The sequence below is a fragment of the Rattus norvegicus genome, chromosome 10 (assembly GCF_021556685.1).
Source record: "Rattus norvegicus strain SHRSP/BbbUtx chromosome 10, alternate assembly SHRSP_T2T, whole genome shotgun sequence".
In the NCBI taxonomy this organism is placed as follows: Eukaryota; Metazoa; Chordata; class Mammalia; order Rodentia; family Muridae; genus Rattus; species Rattus norvegicus.
The window spans coordinates 47,857,259-47,874,776 of record NC_141543.1 but is presented as its reverse complement, the minus strand read 5'-3'; the positions used below and the strand labels follow the sequence as shown (position 1 = coordinate 47,874,776).

The window sequence follows — 17,518 nt, the reverse complement described above, 5'->3', positions numbered from 1 at the left end:
CTAGAAGGCTGTGTGTGGAGTTTGCCCTTGTGCTCCTCCAGACCCGAGCCCCTTTATCTTGTGGCTTTGCAGGGGCTGCCCTCTGCCCTCTTCTTGGCTTGGCCTTTCAGCTCTGGGGGGGGGGTCTCCCGATGGTTTCACCACAGTTTCTAAGACTTAGCTATCCTTCTCGGTCCTTTTTACTTAACAATCATCCTTGTTCTGGTCTGCCTTCCCCTCTAGAAACGGCAGCAGCTCGACTTGGTTCAGTACCCTGCTGGACATCTGGACACTGGGCAGGCACCCGGTGTTCTGAGGACATCGACAGAAAGGCAGGTGACGAGGGACGTGCCAGACACCACTTTAGAGAAACTCTGGAGATTTATTGAACAATCACAGTCACAACTGAACATGGTAAGTCATCTTTTACAGAGCTCACTCTTCCAGGAGAGGTGGGTGGTCTTGGGCTTCCCCCACAGAACCCTGTCTCAGTGCCCAGCTTCCCTGCCTGCAGCCCCCCCACCCCAGGGGACCCCAGCCTTCCCGTCAGAGCAGAGTGGAACCTGTTAAGATCTCGAAACAGCTATTACTCTCACCCAGCAGGGCCCTGATTCAGCATCAAAACCTTAAACCAAAATATGACTAGGATTTGTCGTAGAAAGCACCAGCAGCAAGTGTTGACCGGATGCAGGGTGGAACTGCACTCCTTGTCCCTTTCCCACTGCCTGTCTTCAGTTAAACACGCCACCACTTCTTGGCTACACGCAGGGAGAAGCGTAACAGGAAGGACTGAAGGGGAGTCGTGGTGCTGACTCTGGGAATCCACTAGGCTTGCCCATCAGAGCAGCTCCCGCCACAACTGAAGGTCCACCATTGCCGGCTGCTTTTAAAGCCAGACACTCCAGGTGGCAGGACAGGGTAAGACAGCTTGCCACACAAAGGCCTCGTAGCAAGGACACTGCATTCCAAAAATGTTTCTGGAACATTTGGGAGGTGACTTTCTAACCGCATTTTGTTTTGCAGTCTTAGCCTTGAAGTAAAGCTTTGGAGGAAGAGAGGCCAGCTGCCTGGCTTGTTGCTTGGCTGTGGCGTGTCCACAGGCCTTCCTGCCTGTGCAGAGTAGAAACCTGACTCTTCTGGACAAGGGTTTCCACACCTGAAGCCAAAACAAGGTGGGGATTGAAGTACCTGTAGCCAGCCACTAGGCCCGCCTGGTCCTTCCTGTGACACACCTCCTCAAGTCTTATGCTTTAAGGTCAGAGTCCAGCAGTCACAGATGCTGAGGTGAGCTCAGAGGAAGTGACCACTGGAGGAGGGGGCAAACCAGATGAGAATGGAAATGAATGGGGCAAGCAAGGCCAGGGATGGCTTGTGGCAGCATCTGCTTTAACCACCGGCTTAACATCACCTGGAAATACAGCTCGCCCCTGATAGCGAGGGACGGGCAGAGCACTTCTGGGGGGATCAGCACCTCCTACCCACAGGGTTGTCAGGTCTCTAGAACTTGTAGGCTACTAGAGCTGTCCAGTCTCAGGGAGGGCTGCACAGATAGGCAGTTTCCCTACTGTGGGGGGCCTCTGGGTCTCAGTTCTGCTCCAAGCCTAGCACTTTCTGCTTGAAGTCAGATATAAAGACACCCAGTCTGCTCATAGGACCTGCGTAAGCCCCCCCCCCCCCCCCCCCCGTCTGTCTAGCAAGGCACTAAGAAGTGGTTCAAGTTTAGGGAGTCAGCTGCTCGACTGCATTTTCTCTTTGTAAAAGGCACGGTTTTTATTGAAATGAGGCCGCATTGCTCTCCGAGGACTCGACTCCCCTTGGCTGCAACACGTGTCCCCACTGGATTCTAGACGCTCACCCCCCACCCCCTCTGACTCCTTCCCAGCTGGTCATTTGTCAGGTAGAATGCTCATATGGAAAAGGACACTAGAAATCCACAAGGGAGCTGTGACAGCGCAGGGGTTGCATGGAGGTGACTCTACACCAGCCATCTGGCCGACCTGAGGACTGGATGACCCTGATCCCAGCATCTCTAAGGCAGGGCTCTGTCCCCAGGACCACATCTCAGTTACTTCACTGGCAAATGACAAGGTCAAGTAACCACATCCTTGGAGGGTGAGTTCTCATTTGAGACATGGGGTTAAAGGGGACGTCCTCACTCCTCACAGGGCACTGGGTTGTACCAAAGCTTCCGGTGTCCCACTGCCTCCGCTCGGGTGAGGGGTTGCCTGACACCTGGATGCTTGCGCTCTGTGCCCACGCATGCCATGGCTCATCTTTGTTTGCAGCACTTTTCAGAAACTCCAGGGTTCTGTGAGGTTGGAACCACAACGGTCATTATCTGGGGGAAGCCGCCACCCCCAGGGGAACTCTGGAGGTGAGCATCTCGCAGCACCCGTTCCTCTCCAAGGCAGGGGAGCTGCCAAGGAAAGCACAGAGAAAGGGCTTTGGAAGCATTGGCTGGGAGCTGTTTGGTCTGGAGGTCTACTGAGCCAGCTGAACCAGCCCCGAAAACCTGGTACCCGGATAGCCCTGTAACTAGAACGGGCATCTGAAATACCCAGAGAGCCAGGGAAGACACCCCTTACATTTGGCTGCAGAGAAAGAAGCTCCTTGTCTGGTTGCTGGCCAGCGCTAGCTACAGAGCACTCTGAGGTCCCAGTGGGCTCTCAGTGCCCTGGACCAACATAGAAGCTGGGCAGTACTGGCAGTCTCCCCTCAGCACGGGCAGACATCCTTGCCAGTAGCTAGCACACAGGCTTAAAATCTGTCCCAAGGCCAATACCACCTTTCCTTCTAGGGCACTGTCTTGTCTGGCAGTAGCCCAAGGGCTAGGCAACCTCGTAGGACTGATTTTCTGGTTCAACCCTAACCTTTAGGAGACAATGCTGACAGGCTGGTGAACTCTGCTACTATGTAAGCAGGCTCTACCTTCTTGGAGAGCTGTTCGTGTGGTCTCTTCTCCCCATGGCCCCACCACGCAAGTACTTCAAGAACCCTCTGTCCCAAGCCACTTGGCCCAGCACCTTGGTGCCCACGGATGCCTCTTCTCCCACAGGAGGAAGGTCTATGAGTGCCACAGCAACCTGAGGGGCTTGTCAAGGAGGTCTAAGGACTCAGTTTCGGTTGAAATTTTCTAAGACCGTGGAGTTGGTATGTTCAAAGAGCCACTGCTGGGTGAGGGAGGAGGGATTGCAGGTGTTCATGAAGATCCTGTGGTCACTTTCGCTGCAGTCCATGCAGCTGCCGCTAACAGGGTGGTACAGGGTCTTGTCCTACAGAACAGGAAGGGTGTCAGCAGAGGGGAACACAGCAGCCATGACAGCAACAAGAAAGCAAGGCCCAGCGTCTCCTGTTGCCTCATGATGAATGCTACTGCTAGGTGGGACCTTCAGTACTGCCTGCTTCCAACCAGAGTACCCTGCTGTATGGAATGGCTGGGCGCATGCTCCCCCCTTTTGTTTCAGGGTCTCACTGTGTAACTAGGGCTGACCTAGAGCTTTATGTAGACCAGGCTGGCCTCCAACTCACCGAGATCTGCCTGCCTCTTCCTCCCTAGCACTGGCATTTAAGATGTGCACTGCCACGCCCCCACTTGGCTTCCTTTCTACAATGCATGAATCTGGGTTTCTGCCCTTTCTCTCAGGGCCAGATTAGTGGCAGAGCAGGACGAGTGGACAGGATCTGCAGGGCGAAGCAGGAGGCCCTGCAACCCTTAAAACCAACAACCTGGCAAGGACGTGCTTGGGTCCCCCACCCCGCACCACGCCCCACCTTGCGGTATTTCCACAGCTGGTTGCCCTTCATGCTGTGGCAGTCATAGAGGGTGACTGGGCTGGTGTGGGAAACAGCGTCGAAGCAGAACTTCTTGGTATGTTGAGGGTCTCCAGGCCGGATGTCCTCCCGCCAGGTGAAGGTGAAGACCTGTATACACAGGGACACTGCTAGAGGGTGGTAAACACTGACAGTGTCCCCTCCCTGCATGCTAATCACATTGTTATTATGTTGAGATGGCGCCTACTGTTAGACTGGTTTCCACCAGCAGGGCTTGCAGGGTACGGTGCTCAAGATTCCCCATGTACTTAGAAGCCCGGGCAGTGAATACTATTCATGCTTTACTGTGTGTGTGTGTGTGCGCGCGCGCGCGTGCGTGCATGTGTGCGTGTCTGTAATTCATACGAACAAGGAAACAAACTGCAATGGAGAACTGGCGGGGACTCAGGCCAAGGGGCTCTGCTGCCTTGGGGAGGAATGCAAGTTAGCGTAGCCCTTGTGAAAATCGGTGTGGAAGGGCCTAAAAAAAAAAAAACGAAGAGCCACCTCCTCAAAGGAATTTACACCAACCCACCAAAAGAGAGAGCCTCTGCTACGTATTCATTGAGACAAGGTCGCACATAGCACAGACTGGCCCTGATCTCCCACCATAGGCCTGTACCGCCATGACTAGTCCTGTGGTGTTGAGGATTAAATCCAGGGCTCTGCCTGTTAGGCAATCACTGTAGAGGGCTGCATCCCCAGCCTTTGTTCTCCTGGTGTTTTTGTTTGTTTAAACTTATTGTTATAGGCTGGATAATTCTAGAATTCAGGAGGCAAAGGCAAGAGGATCTTTGTGAGTTCAAGGCCAATCTGGTCTACACAGCAAGTTACATGACAGCCAGGGCTACATAGTAAGACCCTGATTAAAAAAATTTCTAAAAATATTCCGTGTATATGTGTGTATGTGTGTGTGTGTATGTGTGTATGTGTGTGTGTATGTATGTGCGTATGTGTCTGTGTGTGTGCATGTGTGTATGTGTGTGTGTATGTGTCTGTGTGTGTGCATGTATGTGTGTGTATGTGTGCGCGTGTTGCATGTACTACAGCATGAATGTGTTGGTCAGGGGCAACGTTAGGGATTTGGTTCTCACCCGCTACCCTGAGTTCTGGGGATTGAATTCATCTTTTTTTTAGCTTTGTAAGGCAGCAAGTACCTTTACTGGCTGGGTCATCTCGTTAGCCAGCACTATGACTGTATAAGCAGAGTAGACCTGGCCAGAGGCAGGTGTCCCACTCTTGTATCTAAAGAACCATGTATATAATAAACTTTCCTTCTTTATAAAGTACTCAGTACACGGCACTGAGTTATAGTAACAGAAACCAGAGCAGACACATGCATGCATGGGCGTGCGTGTGTACACACACACACACACACACACACACACACACACACACACACATACACAAACTTAGGGAAATGAGCCAAAGTTGTCTATTGGTCACAGGCATGAGAGTGGGACCTGTCATATGCATGAATCCCCTTCCCCCTTCCCTGGTGCTCTGGAAGCTCCAAGATTCATCTTCTGATGGACAACTGACCTGGGACCTGAGAGTCCCTTTAAGTGGCCCTTACCTGCATGCTGTTCCAGGCAGCCTCCCCACGGCCCCGAATGCAGGTCTCAAGCCTCAGCGGGGAGCCTAATGTGCCATGCTTCGTGTCTGTGCACAGTCCTGTGCCCACATTGCGAATCTGAGGGAGAAAAAGGATCAGCCACTGAGACACTTCAAGGAGTCCACTGGGCCCTGCTGGATGCCGGGGAGACTAAGACAGAAATCCAAGACTGGCTGAACTTCGAACTGCCCATGAGGAGCTTGCCCCAAGCTGCTGGGAGGTCCTCTGGGAGAAAGAAGTAGTCCAGAGGCCAAGGTCCTTCTCTGGCCTCACTCTGTAAGCATTCCATCCAACAGATCCAGGATCCGTTTTGACCCCAATTCAAAGGACCTGAAGGGGACAGGTTCCAGGGATGGTATTTGGGAAGAGATTCAGGAGGGATGCAAAATCTTTGCCGTCCATGTAGAATTATCCTTTCGGGTAAGAGAATGGCACAAGGAGGTGGGGGTTCTCCCCAACCCACTCCAAAGAATGAGAGTGGCCCTGGCCCATACATCAGCCATGAAAGCTGGGGGTCCGGTTGGGGCTCTGGGCTGAGCATTTGTTGAGGACGTACACATCACCAAGAGACAATATTTATTTACTCAGCTGTTCTGAACCTGACCTGTATACTCTTAGTCTCCCTTCCAACGTGCACCACAGGCTGTGTGCGTGACTCACCCAAGAGCATGGCTTAGAACATGAAAGGTCCGGAGTTCCTGTCTCCGGCATCGCAAGCCAAAGGACATTAGAAACCAAACCAAATCCAGCAGTGTCTCATAGTCAAAAGGAAAAATGGAGGCCGACCCAGCTTAGCTACTCAGAACATTCAATTGCATGTCGGCACAAAAAACAACGCCACCAGGACAGGGTCCAAGAGAGAGAGGGAAGAGCAGACTGTGGCATTTAGGCTTTCCTGGGCACGTTCCCACTGTGTGTCCAGCCCTTCCTTCACACTCACCTCCCCCCAGGCCGCAGCCGGGGGTTCCACAGGTGGGTAGAACTTGGGCAGGTCCCAGGCAATTTTGGTCATAAACCACTTGAAGCTCTTACAGTTGAGGGAGCCTCGGAGTTTTTTCTGGGCCACAACGTCTCCAGCTGAGAGGTGGCGGTATTCCGGTCTGCGCTGGTAGATGTATTCTGCATACTCATCCATCCACACCTCAGCCACTCTCTTCAGGTTCTGGAATTGAGAGAGGGTTGCAAGGGTCAAGCTTGCCGAGGAGCCCAGGCTACCCCAGAGCTATCTCGTCAGCCCCTGTGCCTTATTTTATTTTTTGAGACAGGGTCTTTCACTGAGCCTGGAGCTAGGATAGTAACCAGCAAACCCCAGTTATCCTGTCTTTCCCTGGATTGGCTGTGGTCACAAGGAGTCTGTGGTCTGGCTTTTTACGTGGGTCCTGGGATCCAGACTCAGATCCTCATACCTGCACACTGAACACCCTTAAGCCATCTCTCCTGCTCTTCAAAGCCAATTTGAGTATCTTTTTTTAAACGATTATTACTTGTTTTATGTATATGAGGACACTGTAGCTGTCTTCAGACACACCAGAAGAGGGCACCGGATCCCATTACAGATGGTTGTGAGCCACACCATGTGGTTGCTGGGATTTGAACTCAGGACCTCTGGAAGAGCAGTCGGTGCCTTAACCACTGAGGCATCTCTCCAGCCCGGTTTCTGTCATTTTTTAACAACAGTTCCAACAAGGATAATTTGCACTCAGAAGGTCTAATCCTACCAAGAGATGGGATCTCTAATGATCCTTAGAGGTTTGAAAGTTTTACTATGAAGCCTCAGGACAGGCAACTATAAAACAACCAGTGTCAACTGGATGTAGCCTCAGGGGGAGGTAAGCCCTGAGCAGACCGATGTGGAGACAGGAGAGTTAAAATCTTGTACAGACTCCACTCAGAACTGAGAGCACATGTCTATAGGGTCCAGCTCAAGCTGGTGCTTGAAAACCTCTTCCTTCAAACCCAGGCTTCTTTCAATGGCTAGGACCTGATTTCCCCTCCCTCAGGATACCCATGTAATTGGGTGGGCTTGACTTCTATCGTGAGGTTAATCTGAGTTTTCCTCTGAAGTGTAATCAGTCATTCACACCTGTCTGTAAAGGTCTGCTCTAGGAGCAGACTGCATGGCGGGGCTGGACAAATGTTTTAGTGTTCTCTGGTGGGGATCTGAGTTCTGGGGACCAGATGGTCTCAAGGCAGGGGGGCTGTAAAACAGACAGGGCCTATGTAAATGAGGGAGCAGGGCCAGGCACCAATAAAACTTTATGATGTCAAATGCCATTTGATTTTCAAGTGTCGTAGATTCCCCTCCAATTGCTTAAACTGTGAAAACTGTTCTTAGCTCTTAAGCCAAGCAGAAAGTCACCTTCTCTGGAGCTTAGGGAGGCATGGCAGTGACACCAGGGAGACCATGCATGGGAAGGAACCTTGTGGTAAATCCCAGAGACAGCCAAGCTTCCTTGCTGCCACCAACCCCACTGGAAAGAGAGTTTACTTCACTGGGTGCCGATGCAGCATGCAAATGCTGGGTCAGGTGGAAGTGGAAGGCATCAGGACCCCACGCATCAGGAATAATCTAGAACACTGGGAATCTCCTCCTTTGTCTATCAAGGCCTGGCCCCTCCCCCTGCTGCAGGGTTGCCTTTAATTACAGTGATGGGCCTGCCCGGTAAGACCCACTGTTTATTCTAGAGGCAGATGTGCCACTTAGGAGGCAAGTGTCCTAGAAGCCTCTGAGCTTCCTTGCCAAAACAGTGAGCTGACTTAGTTTTGTCTTTGGAGACAGGATCTTGATTATGAAGCTTGAGTGAACTCTCAGCTCCCTTTGTCTCAGATTCAGGAATGCCGGGACGAGCAAAGATGTTGCATTTGACTTGGAACTAAAGGATAGCAGTGGGCTGCAGTCTCGGTGGGCGCGGGAACCTCGTGTACAGGTGACAGGCTTACAGGGAAGAGGTGGGATGGACCACAGGGGCTAGCTCATGTCAGACACAGGGTCTGAGGGAGGACAGATGGCCAAGGATGTTGAACACCTGAACGGGATTCAGGTGAGACATGGAGACGCACTGTCCAGCCCCAGCTGTTGACGGGGATGCAGCCGCCGACACCTGTGTGGACAGTCACGGAGTTTAGGCAAAAGATGTAGGCGCTTGTCAGACTTGAGCAGGTCCGAGCTGGAGTTTGAGTTATTTAACACATTTTAAGAACCCAGGCAGAAGGGAGGTCAGTGTGTCCTTACTCTGCAGGGCGTCTGGCTGCATGGCAGGCTTATGTGGTGGCACTGCAGCCCTTTAACACCCTGGTAGTCATCTCTGGCTTGGGAAAGAATGCAATTGGGGAGTGGGGTCCTGCTCAGGGGTCACAGTCCCCATGATCCTGGTAGCCTCCAAGAGTAGCAGCCTTTAGCTTATGAAAAGACTGGTTCTGTCTTCCAGTTTGGCATTCCTCAGGGAAGGCCAACAGCATCTAGGAAGATTTCCAACTCTTGGTGGGTCTTATCTGGAAGCCAGCTCCCCTGTTAAGGGGATGGCCACAGAGCAGCAGGCCTGGAGGCTGTCATTGGAGACGTTCACCACTAGAGGGCTCTGCTGCCCTGCCTTCCAGACCACGTCTGGCTCAGCGGTATTTGAAGCTGGGAAAATGGTTCTTTGACAGGGACAGCTGGGAACTCAGACCAGAAGGGCCCCCCAAGGTTCTTTCTGGGGTGTGTGGCTGTACTCTGGCCTCTCTAGCACCCCAAACAGCACTGTATCTTTTCAGGGGCACTCCCTTCACTTAAGTTTTGAGGTTCCCTTTATTCATATTTTTTATTCATATTTTTCCAATAAAATTTATTTCCCCAGTAAAAAAATCCCACACTCCCCACATCTTTTGCTAACGATCACCCCTTGTAGTCAGCAGTTAATTCCAACCCCCAATATAGTTTTCGGGTCAAACAGTTGTTTTTTTTTTTTTTTTTTTTGGTGCTGGACAAATTGAAAATTTTGGCTGCATTTCACTTGGAAATCATCTATCAACCACTCAGCCCGGGGTCCCAGGAGGCCTCCATGCTGCTCCCAATCCCCTCGTAAGTCACCACCTTACCCTGGCCAGGCTGACTCCGGCAGGGACCTTGTAGGGCACATACTTCCTGTAGATGTGGCCCACTCTGGAGCAGGGGATGTCCTCCATGCGGCCCCCACACATCCACACCTGTAGGGGAGAAGGGGAAACGAAGGTGACACCTCTATCCTTATGTCCCCATGCCCTCAGATGCCAGCACGTGGCCTGCGTGCATGGCCTTCACAAGTCCTGAACTCAGAACAGCCCTGAAAAATACTGCAAGGAAAAGAGACCAGAGAGTGTGCCGGGGGTAGGCACAGATGCTGGACCATGGATGTTGGAGGCCTGGTGCCCAGTGGGGTGTGAGGGAAGGGAAGGCACAGGCTCTCGATAGGGTGCGACTAAACAGGATGTCTTCGTACCATTCAATTTTACAATTTGGCTCTGCTCATGGAACGCAGTGGGTGCAGTCCCGGGCAGACACTACAGTCCAGAATTGAGGCCCCAGTGGCTTTGGGTGTGTGGGGTCCCAGCTGCTTCCAGGACACCATAGACCATGTTTTCACATTCCGTCTCCTGTGGATCGAGAGACTGGCATGGGGACGACTCCAGTTCTGTGCAGTGCCCTTGCTGGGACTCACTGGGGGCTCTCAAAGGGTCTTGGGTCTTTCTACCTCCTGTCAGGATGGATGCAGGATGTCCTTTCTGCCATTTCCCAGGGTGGGAGCTGTTCCAGAATGCAGTCAGCAGAGGTGTGGTCTGGGCAAAGTAGTTCTATTCTGACGGTGGGGAAGAGGAAAACCCCGGCTGGTCAATGGAACAGAACACTGGTCTCAAGATAATGGGCTCCGGATGCTAGATTAATGTCAAGGCTGAGCCAAGAACTTCATTTTTATAGCAGGAGATATCGATCAGCTGCCAGCCTCCCGTCATGGCCACTCTCCCCTGGCCGGGGATTGATGGGCAAGCACACTTTACTTTGCCAGGCAGTTATGCTTGCTTGATGCCAGGCCACCCTCTGCCTTTGAGAGGTGGTGCCAAGCCGGTGGAGACAACTTGCATCCGTCTCCTTGCTATCCCCAGCTCTGCTGGCTTAGAGTCCTTCCACCGTGCAATGGACAAATGAAACCCAAAGCCTTCTTTTTGCCAGGACCTCCAGCTCCTTTATCCCTGGCCACACTAGCCACCAGCCTGAAGGAACCAGGGTGACCTTGTTCTGCTGGAAGGCTTGAGGCAGCCAAGGTGTTCCCAGAGACCAGGATGTCCCAAACTCACAGAGGACCTGGCTGGATTCTCTCCATGGATTCCAGCCCTGGATGGAGGTGCAGGTGGCTGACTCAGAATGGAAATTCCCGTTGTGCTAAGCCTGCTGATGACTACTGAGTCCACTTGGACTACCCAAGATGCACCTTGCACAGGACATCAGCATGAAAAGGGTCCCTGAGGTTGTCTTCCCCCTCTTGTCTCCCACCTCTTGTCCTGGTCTCTCTCTCCATAGCTCTTCCCTCAGTCTGGAGAACTCCTTGGACCCTGAGCTCTGCTAGCTCCCTGCCTCCCTGCCTTGACACCTCTAAGGGGCATCTTGGCTCCCAGCAGGGGCTAGCACTTCTCTTCACTGCTTTCCTATTAAATGCAACATAATTATGTGCACAGATGCATCTCGGCTGAGATCTCCCTGTGCATCTGTGCCTGTCAGCACTTTCTCTCTGTGCCCTACTCACTTCTCCTGGGGCCAATGGCCAGGATAGTCGCTTTATTTCCCAGCCTTGGGGGCTGAGGTCTCAGGTCCATCTGTTTGTCTTGAGAAAGGGTCTCATGTCCTTCTTAGCCAGGAGAGCAGTCATTGTCTGAACTAGAAGGGCCCAGCCCATCTTTCTCTGGTGCAGCTTTCCTTTATTTTTGCCTTGGATGAAGTGGAGCAGACAGCTTCACGATCATGCTCCCCCTCACCTCTGTCTACTAGCAAACATGTCTCAACCTGAAAGGTTAGGTCCCAAAACGGGGGGCTGACCCTTCCTGGGACAGAAAGCCAGAGACTCGGGTTGGCATCCTGAGTTGTACTGGACTGTAGCAGCCACCGTAGGTCCAAGCCCCAGGCCTGGATCTGGCCTTAGCTAGTCACATTGCACCTTCAGGCCTTGCCTCCTTTACAGCCAATGCAGCTTCATACAGGGAAACTGAGGCCACTGCAATTAAGTTCCTCCCCATCACACCACCCTTTTGGCTCCAGGAGGACCAGAATTGCAGCTGGCCCTGGGACAGATTGGCAACTGTCAGGTCAAGAGCACTCAAGGAGCTTCCCACAGGTTCCCATAGGCTGCTGGGGAGCTGCAGGAGACAGCACTGGAGAGTGAGCCATGGTAGACGAGTGACTGGCCCTGGATGAGGGGGGGTTCTGACTGGGGAACCATGAGTCCTTCATGCCTGGCCTGTACAAACATTACACTGGTTTTGGTCTGGGTTACTGGTCCCAGGGAATGTTGGGGGCACAGAGAGAAGAGAAGCAGGATGGGGTGGGGTGGGGTGGTGGGGGTTGGGGTGATGGTGGGCTGAGCTGCAGAGCCCAGTCTTAGTCCACTTCTAGAACTGACGAGAGGCCAAGCTCCAAGCAGAAGACTCCAAAGCAAAGACCTCTGCAGGAGAAGGAAGAGATCAGTGACTTCTAGACAGTGTTCAGACTCCAACTTCTCTGATTTATTGTGAGGCTAAGTCTCATGTAGCCCAGGCTAACCCTGAACTCCTGATTTTTCTGTACCGCCAAGTTAGTTTATGCTGGGGATTGAACTCAGAGCCCATATGCTGGGCAACCGTTCTACCAAGTGAGCTACATCTCCAGCCCCTTGCTCCATCCGTCCGTCTGTCCTTCCCTCCTTTCAACACAGGGAACTGCTATTGTGTAGTGTGGACCAGCCTGAGACTCACCAGCTCCTTCCTGCTTCAGCCCGAGTGCTGGTATTACATGTATGTGTCACCGTAGCCAACCGATTCATCAGTGGAATGGAATAAACACGTTACCTCTGTGGCAGGGGCTCACAGCTGTTGGGCAAGCCCTCTACCGCCCAGCTTAGTCTTCAGTCCTGGAGCGGGTTCACTCTTCTCCCGTCAGGAGAAACAGGCCTGGTCTGGAATCAGAGCTGGATTAATCTGTCAGGCCCAATGGCACAGACGGATCCATCCTAATTTCTGGTAGTGTACTTGCGTCTCTCGGGCCATTGTCATTTCTGTCACCATGAAGAATGGGGTCTCGGCAAAGGGAGAGGCCCTAGGGAGGGGCTGAACCCTAGCTGAGGCAGAACCAGTGTTCAAAGAGACAGCATGGCAGCTGGACAAGGCCTGCCTTAGGCCTGGAACATAGGCAGGACAGGGGGGCTGTCATTGGCCAGGAGGGAAGGAGAGGGAGAAGGAGAGGGGGAGGGGCAGGGGGAGAGTGAGTGAGTTGAGAGATGAATGCCTCCCTCCCTGAGGCCAGGCCCACTCATTATTCTGGCTCATTTTCCCCAGAGAGTGCCCAGCATAATTGGATCAGATGGAATTCGAGCCAGCTCCCTTCCTCAGTCTCCAGTGTGGCTTCATTAGTGAGTCTTTTGTAAATAAACTGAGTGGAGGAATAAAAAAAAAAAAACCCAAAAAACAAAACCCCCATCATTTATTCTGCTGTGACTGCCTGATGACACATTAGATGCGTCTTAGGAACATAAGGAACAAAATGGAAACCTTGTGGGCTTAGAGACCCCCTTTGTGAATGACTCCCTGTCTGCTCTTCTCCACAGAAGCAGCTTCTGGAGGAGGAGGTACTGTGGGGCTGGAAGCGGCTCTGGCTGGTGATACAATTGATCCCGGCCACACATCTCCAGCCTCAGATTTCATGCAGCACGGTCCTTCCCAGGCAAATCTTCGGGTGTTTGGGATATAGCAATGAGTCAGACACGGACAGATCCTAGATCTACTGCAGTGGAGTACCTGGCAACACCGCTCTTCAGACGGGTCTGTTTCTGGGGACAAACCCGGAAGAATGTGTCGTGAGGCAGTGCCTGGCGGTTGGATCCATGACTTCACTACACTGACGGAATGCAGCCTTTACCAAGTGAGATTGCACCGGCCGGGGAGACTGAGCCAACAGACAAGACCTCTGTGCTACGGCTCACAAAGCCTGCATCCACAGCACACAATGTCACTTCTCAGTCTACAGAGTGAGCAGCCTCAGGATGCCTAGCCACTGAGGAGGCCCCTACCAAAGGCGTCTGGGGAGAGATTCACAGGCTATTTCTTTTTCTTCTTTAAAAAATATGTGTTTTAGTTTAAAGAAATTATGTAAGATGGGCAGTGGTGGTGCATGCCTTTAATCCCAGCACGCAGGAGGCAGAAGCAGGTGGATCTCTGAGTTTGAGGCCAGCCTGGTCTACATGCAGAGTGAGTTTCAGAACAGCCAGGACCATACAGAGAGACCCTGTCTCAAATAAATTTTTTTGTATGTATGTGGGTGTGTGTGCATTTGTGCATGTCAAAGTAGACACAGAGACCATAAGGAGGTGTCTGATCCCTTGGAGCTGGAGTTAGAGGGGGCTGTAAGCTGCCCAATGTGTGTGCTGCGATTTGAACGAGTCTTCTGCAAGAGCAGTAGGTGCTCTTACCCACTAAGCCACATGTCCTGTCCCTTATTTGCTACTCCCGACCTAGACTGTTACTCATTCTATTCACTGAGAGCCCAAAGAATCACCAAGTAAAATAGAGTGATTCCAGGAGAGGTAAAAACCTGAGAAGTGAGGGCAAGTGAGTGAGTGCAGCTGGTTTTCTTAGGCTAGTTTTCCCCTCAATTGCTTTTTCCCCCTCAACAGGATATGGATATATATGTATACATTTATGATGCTGATGATGATGATGATGATGATGATGTAGACTTTGGAGCAGGTAGGCTTGGGGCCAGGCCCTGGCCCAAACACTGCAGACTGTGTAGTTTGAAATTTATTTGCTCCCATGAGGTGGGTGTAACACAGGCATCGCCTTCACAGGTCCGACATGTGTGAAGGGCTGCGGCAGCCTCCTGCTCTCTCTATCAGGGTTGGAGTAGTGCAGTTACAGAGCGTTCGTCCCGGTTGGCTGGTGCTGAATCTTTTGCTAAATACTCTGGGGCATTATCCCTTGATACCAACATTAGTTTTTGTTTTTGTTTTTTTTTAAATATTTATTTATTTTATGTATATGAGTACACCGTCACTGCCTTCAGACACCAGAAGAGGGCATTGGATCTCTTTACAGATGGTTGTGAGCAACCATGTGGTTGCTGGGAATTGAACTCAAGACCTCTGGAAGAGCAGTCAGTGCTCTTTTTTTTTTTTCCGGAGCTGGGGACCGAACCCAGGGCCTTGCGCTTGCTAGGCAAGCGCTCTATCACTGAGCTAAACCCCCAACCCCTAGCAGTCAGTGCTCTTAACCACTGAGCCATCTCTCCAACCCCCAACATTAGTTTTATTCGGGAGGCTGGTCTCTCAAAGACCTGGAGGTCCGTAAAGATGTAGACTAGTCTCTATCACACTGGAGAAATGTTTGCGCGGAATTCTAGGGAGCCGTTTGTATTCCCTAGGTCTGAACTGAGCAGCTGGTCCTGTAGATGATCCTGATGACTTGATGATGATAATGTTTCTTTTAGAACTCTTATTAAATAGCCCCTAGCAAGCATGGTCTCATTAATTCCCAACAACGCTGAGAGCCACATAACCACTAACCTCATTTGAGGGAAGCTGGAATTAAGGCTCAGTGAGGGGAAGCATCGTGGGCTGAGACCACACAGCCGCTGGAGGTGGCAGTGCCAGGACCTGATGTGTACCACTTGGGCCCAGCCCTGAGGTCGTTCACCACAGCGCTTCACATCTGACTGCTGCTGCACTGAAGCGCAACACTCAACCTAGTAAAGGTGCTGGTTGTCTCCATGAGTTGGGAACTTGTCAGCCAGGGGCTGCTCATGTTGAATGCTGGTTCTATCTATCACTGTGTGCATGTGTGTGCACACACGCATGTGCGTACAGGTGTCATGACATACATATAGGAGATGACTTGTGGGTTCCACTATGTGGGTTCTGGGGGTGAAACTCAGGTCATCAGGCTTGGCAGTCAGTGAGTGCCCCGACCCATAAGTCATCTCACCTGCCCTTGATACTGGTCCTCATGGACCTCAAGAGTATAGGACAACCTATTCTTTCCCTCCTAGAGGCTGAGTCTTCTTCTCCTCAGGGCCGGAACAGAACCCCACAAATACAGAGTAGAATGCACACTCACATCCCAAGTGGTAAACTAGTTGCTTAAGTAGTAACTGTCGGTCAGCTCGTTGGCTCCAAACCAATCCACAGGCGATAGTAAATATTGATCCATGCCATCTTTAGCAGTGTCTGTCTGCCACTAATCTCTGGCTGTGGTCCAGGCTCTGTGCTAAGCACTTTCTAGTCATGGTAGTCAACCTTCCTGGGTCCTAGGCTGTATGTGTGTGTGGAGGGTGGGGGCCGGGATGGGGGTGGGGCAGGGGGTACGAGTCTCCCATTCAGCTGAGGAGGCAAAGCTTGGACAAGTGATCAAAGCCACTGGAAGTCAACGCTGCTGACTGACGGGATTAGAACTTGGATGGAGATCTTCCAACCCCTCCACGGGGGCTTCCACCTTGTGGTCCACACCGACTCATGCCGTGACACACAAGAGGGAGGACTTAAAAAGGTGACCAGGGAGGTGAGGCTGACCATCTGTGAGGCTGCGTGGCCCGAGGGCTAGGCTTGTCTGTCTTCATCCTCCGAATGCTGGTGGGAAGCTCTGGCATGGCCTTTTGCCATGCTGAGGAGAAGCGAATGCTTGAATGGGGCGACCGGGCGGCTTGAAGATCCCTCTCACTGCCCCTACCACGGAGAGTGGCTAGCCAGCTCTGACTTCTCTACTCCAAAAGCAGAGAGGCCACGCGGCAGCTGCACACAGGAGACGAGGACTCACCTTGAAGGAGATCTCATACTGCTCCCCTCCCCAGATCTCCAAGCCAGGGTCGTATCCGCCCAACTCCCAGAACCATTTCCGATCCACAGCGAACAGCCCTCCGGCCATCACAGGAGACCTGTTGGAGAAGAGGCATGGTGTGAGGATATAGTCAAAAGGCCTGCTTCCTGGTTGATGGTGTCCCCGGAAACTGAGCTTGTTTGCTGGGGACTCCAAGGCCTCATGGGCAGGGACCTGGCCTTCTTGCCTGCCACATCCTCTCATAAACCACTACACTTTAACCTAATGGATCCCCAGTCCCTTGATGCAATTAACACCTGAGAGTATTTGTGAGGTGAACTCTGCGGCAGGAGCAGCAGCTCCTCCCCACAGGCCTTGCAGCGGCATCACAGACACGTCTCTAGCCTTCCCCTTAGTTACAGGGTCTGGACCGTTGTCTTTAGTGTGTATGTGCTGCGGAACCTTCTAGAGAGATTGAAAAATAACACAGCTCTACTGGGCCCTCGCCAGGCCTACAGTAGCAGCCTCTGGGCCAGAACCCAAGCACCTGGGTCCTTTGAGGATCCGCTGAGTAAGCAGATGCTTGCTACTTGCCACAGACTCCAGCTCAATCCTTCCGATTACTCTGGGAGGAAGGATGGACTTTATTCGTTCGTTCGTCCATTCATTCATTCATTCATTCATTCATTCATTCATTCATTCATTCATCACTGAATGCCACTCATGAAGCAGGTGCTGGAGGGGTCAGGAGACAAACCACTGTCCTTCGGGAGATAGCTGTGTGGTAAAGTCGCCTTGGCACATTGGGATCCAGGAGACAGATGGAGGATAAATAGTAAAGGCCACCTACGGGGAGTACGGACAAGAGCACTAAGGAAGGCAAAGGCTGTGTCTGTTTCCAGCTCTGAGGGGGAGAAAGGAGGCACGGATAGGGAGTAAGGAAGGATGCTCAGAGGAAAAGGTGTTTAAGAGGCTTCTTTTTTTTTTTTTTTCTTCTTTTTTTCAGAGCTGGGGACCGAACCCAGGGCCTTGCGCTTCCTAGGCAAGTGCTCTACCACTGAGCTAAATCCCCAACCCAAGAGGCTTCTTGAGGGAAAACGCTGCAGGGGA

General features: G+C 52.1%; 1 protein-coding gene across 10 annotated transcripts in view; it reads right to left on the bottom strand.

The window, feature by feature from the left end:
* Positions 1-341: 341 nt before the first annotated feature.
* The window catches only part of Galnt10 (polypeptide N-acetylgalactosaminyltransferase 10), a 145,810-nt gene continuing 128,633 nt past the window's right edge, over positions 342-17,518 (bottom strand). For 7 of the 10 annotated variants that reach the window (XM_087569572.1, XM_087569571.1, XM_087569574.1 and 4 more), the window contains 6 exon segments: positions 16,409-16,526; positions 9,482-9,589; positions 6,345-6,566; positions 5,366-5,482; positions 3,751-3,900; positions 342-3,251 (listed from right to left, as the gene is read on the bottom strand). In XM_087569572.1, coding sequence (XP_087425698.1) covers positions 3,093-3,251; positions 3,751-3,900; positions 5,366-5,482; positions 6,345-6,566; positions 9,482-9,589; positions 16,409-16,526 — 874 coding nt within the window. In that variant the 3' untranslated portion in view covers positions 342-3,092. 10 annotated transcript variants of the gene reach the window in all.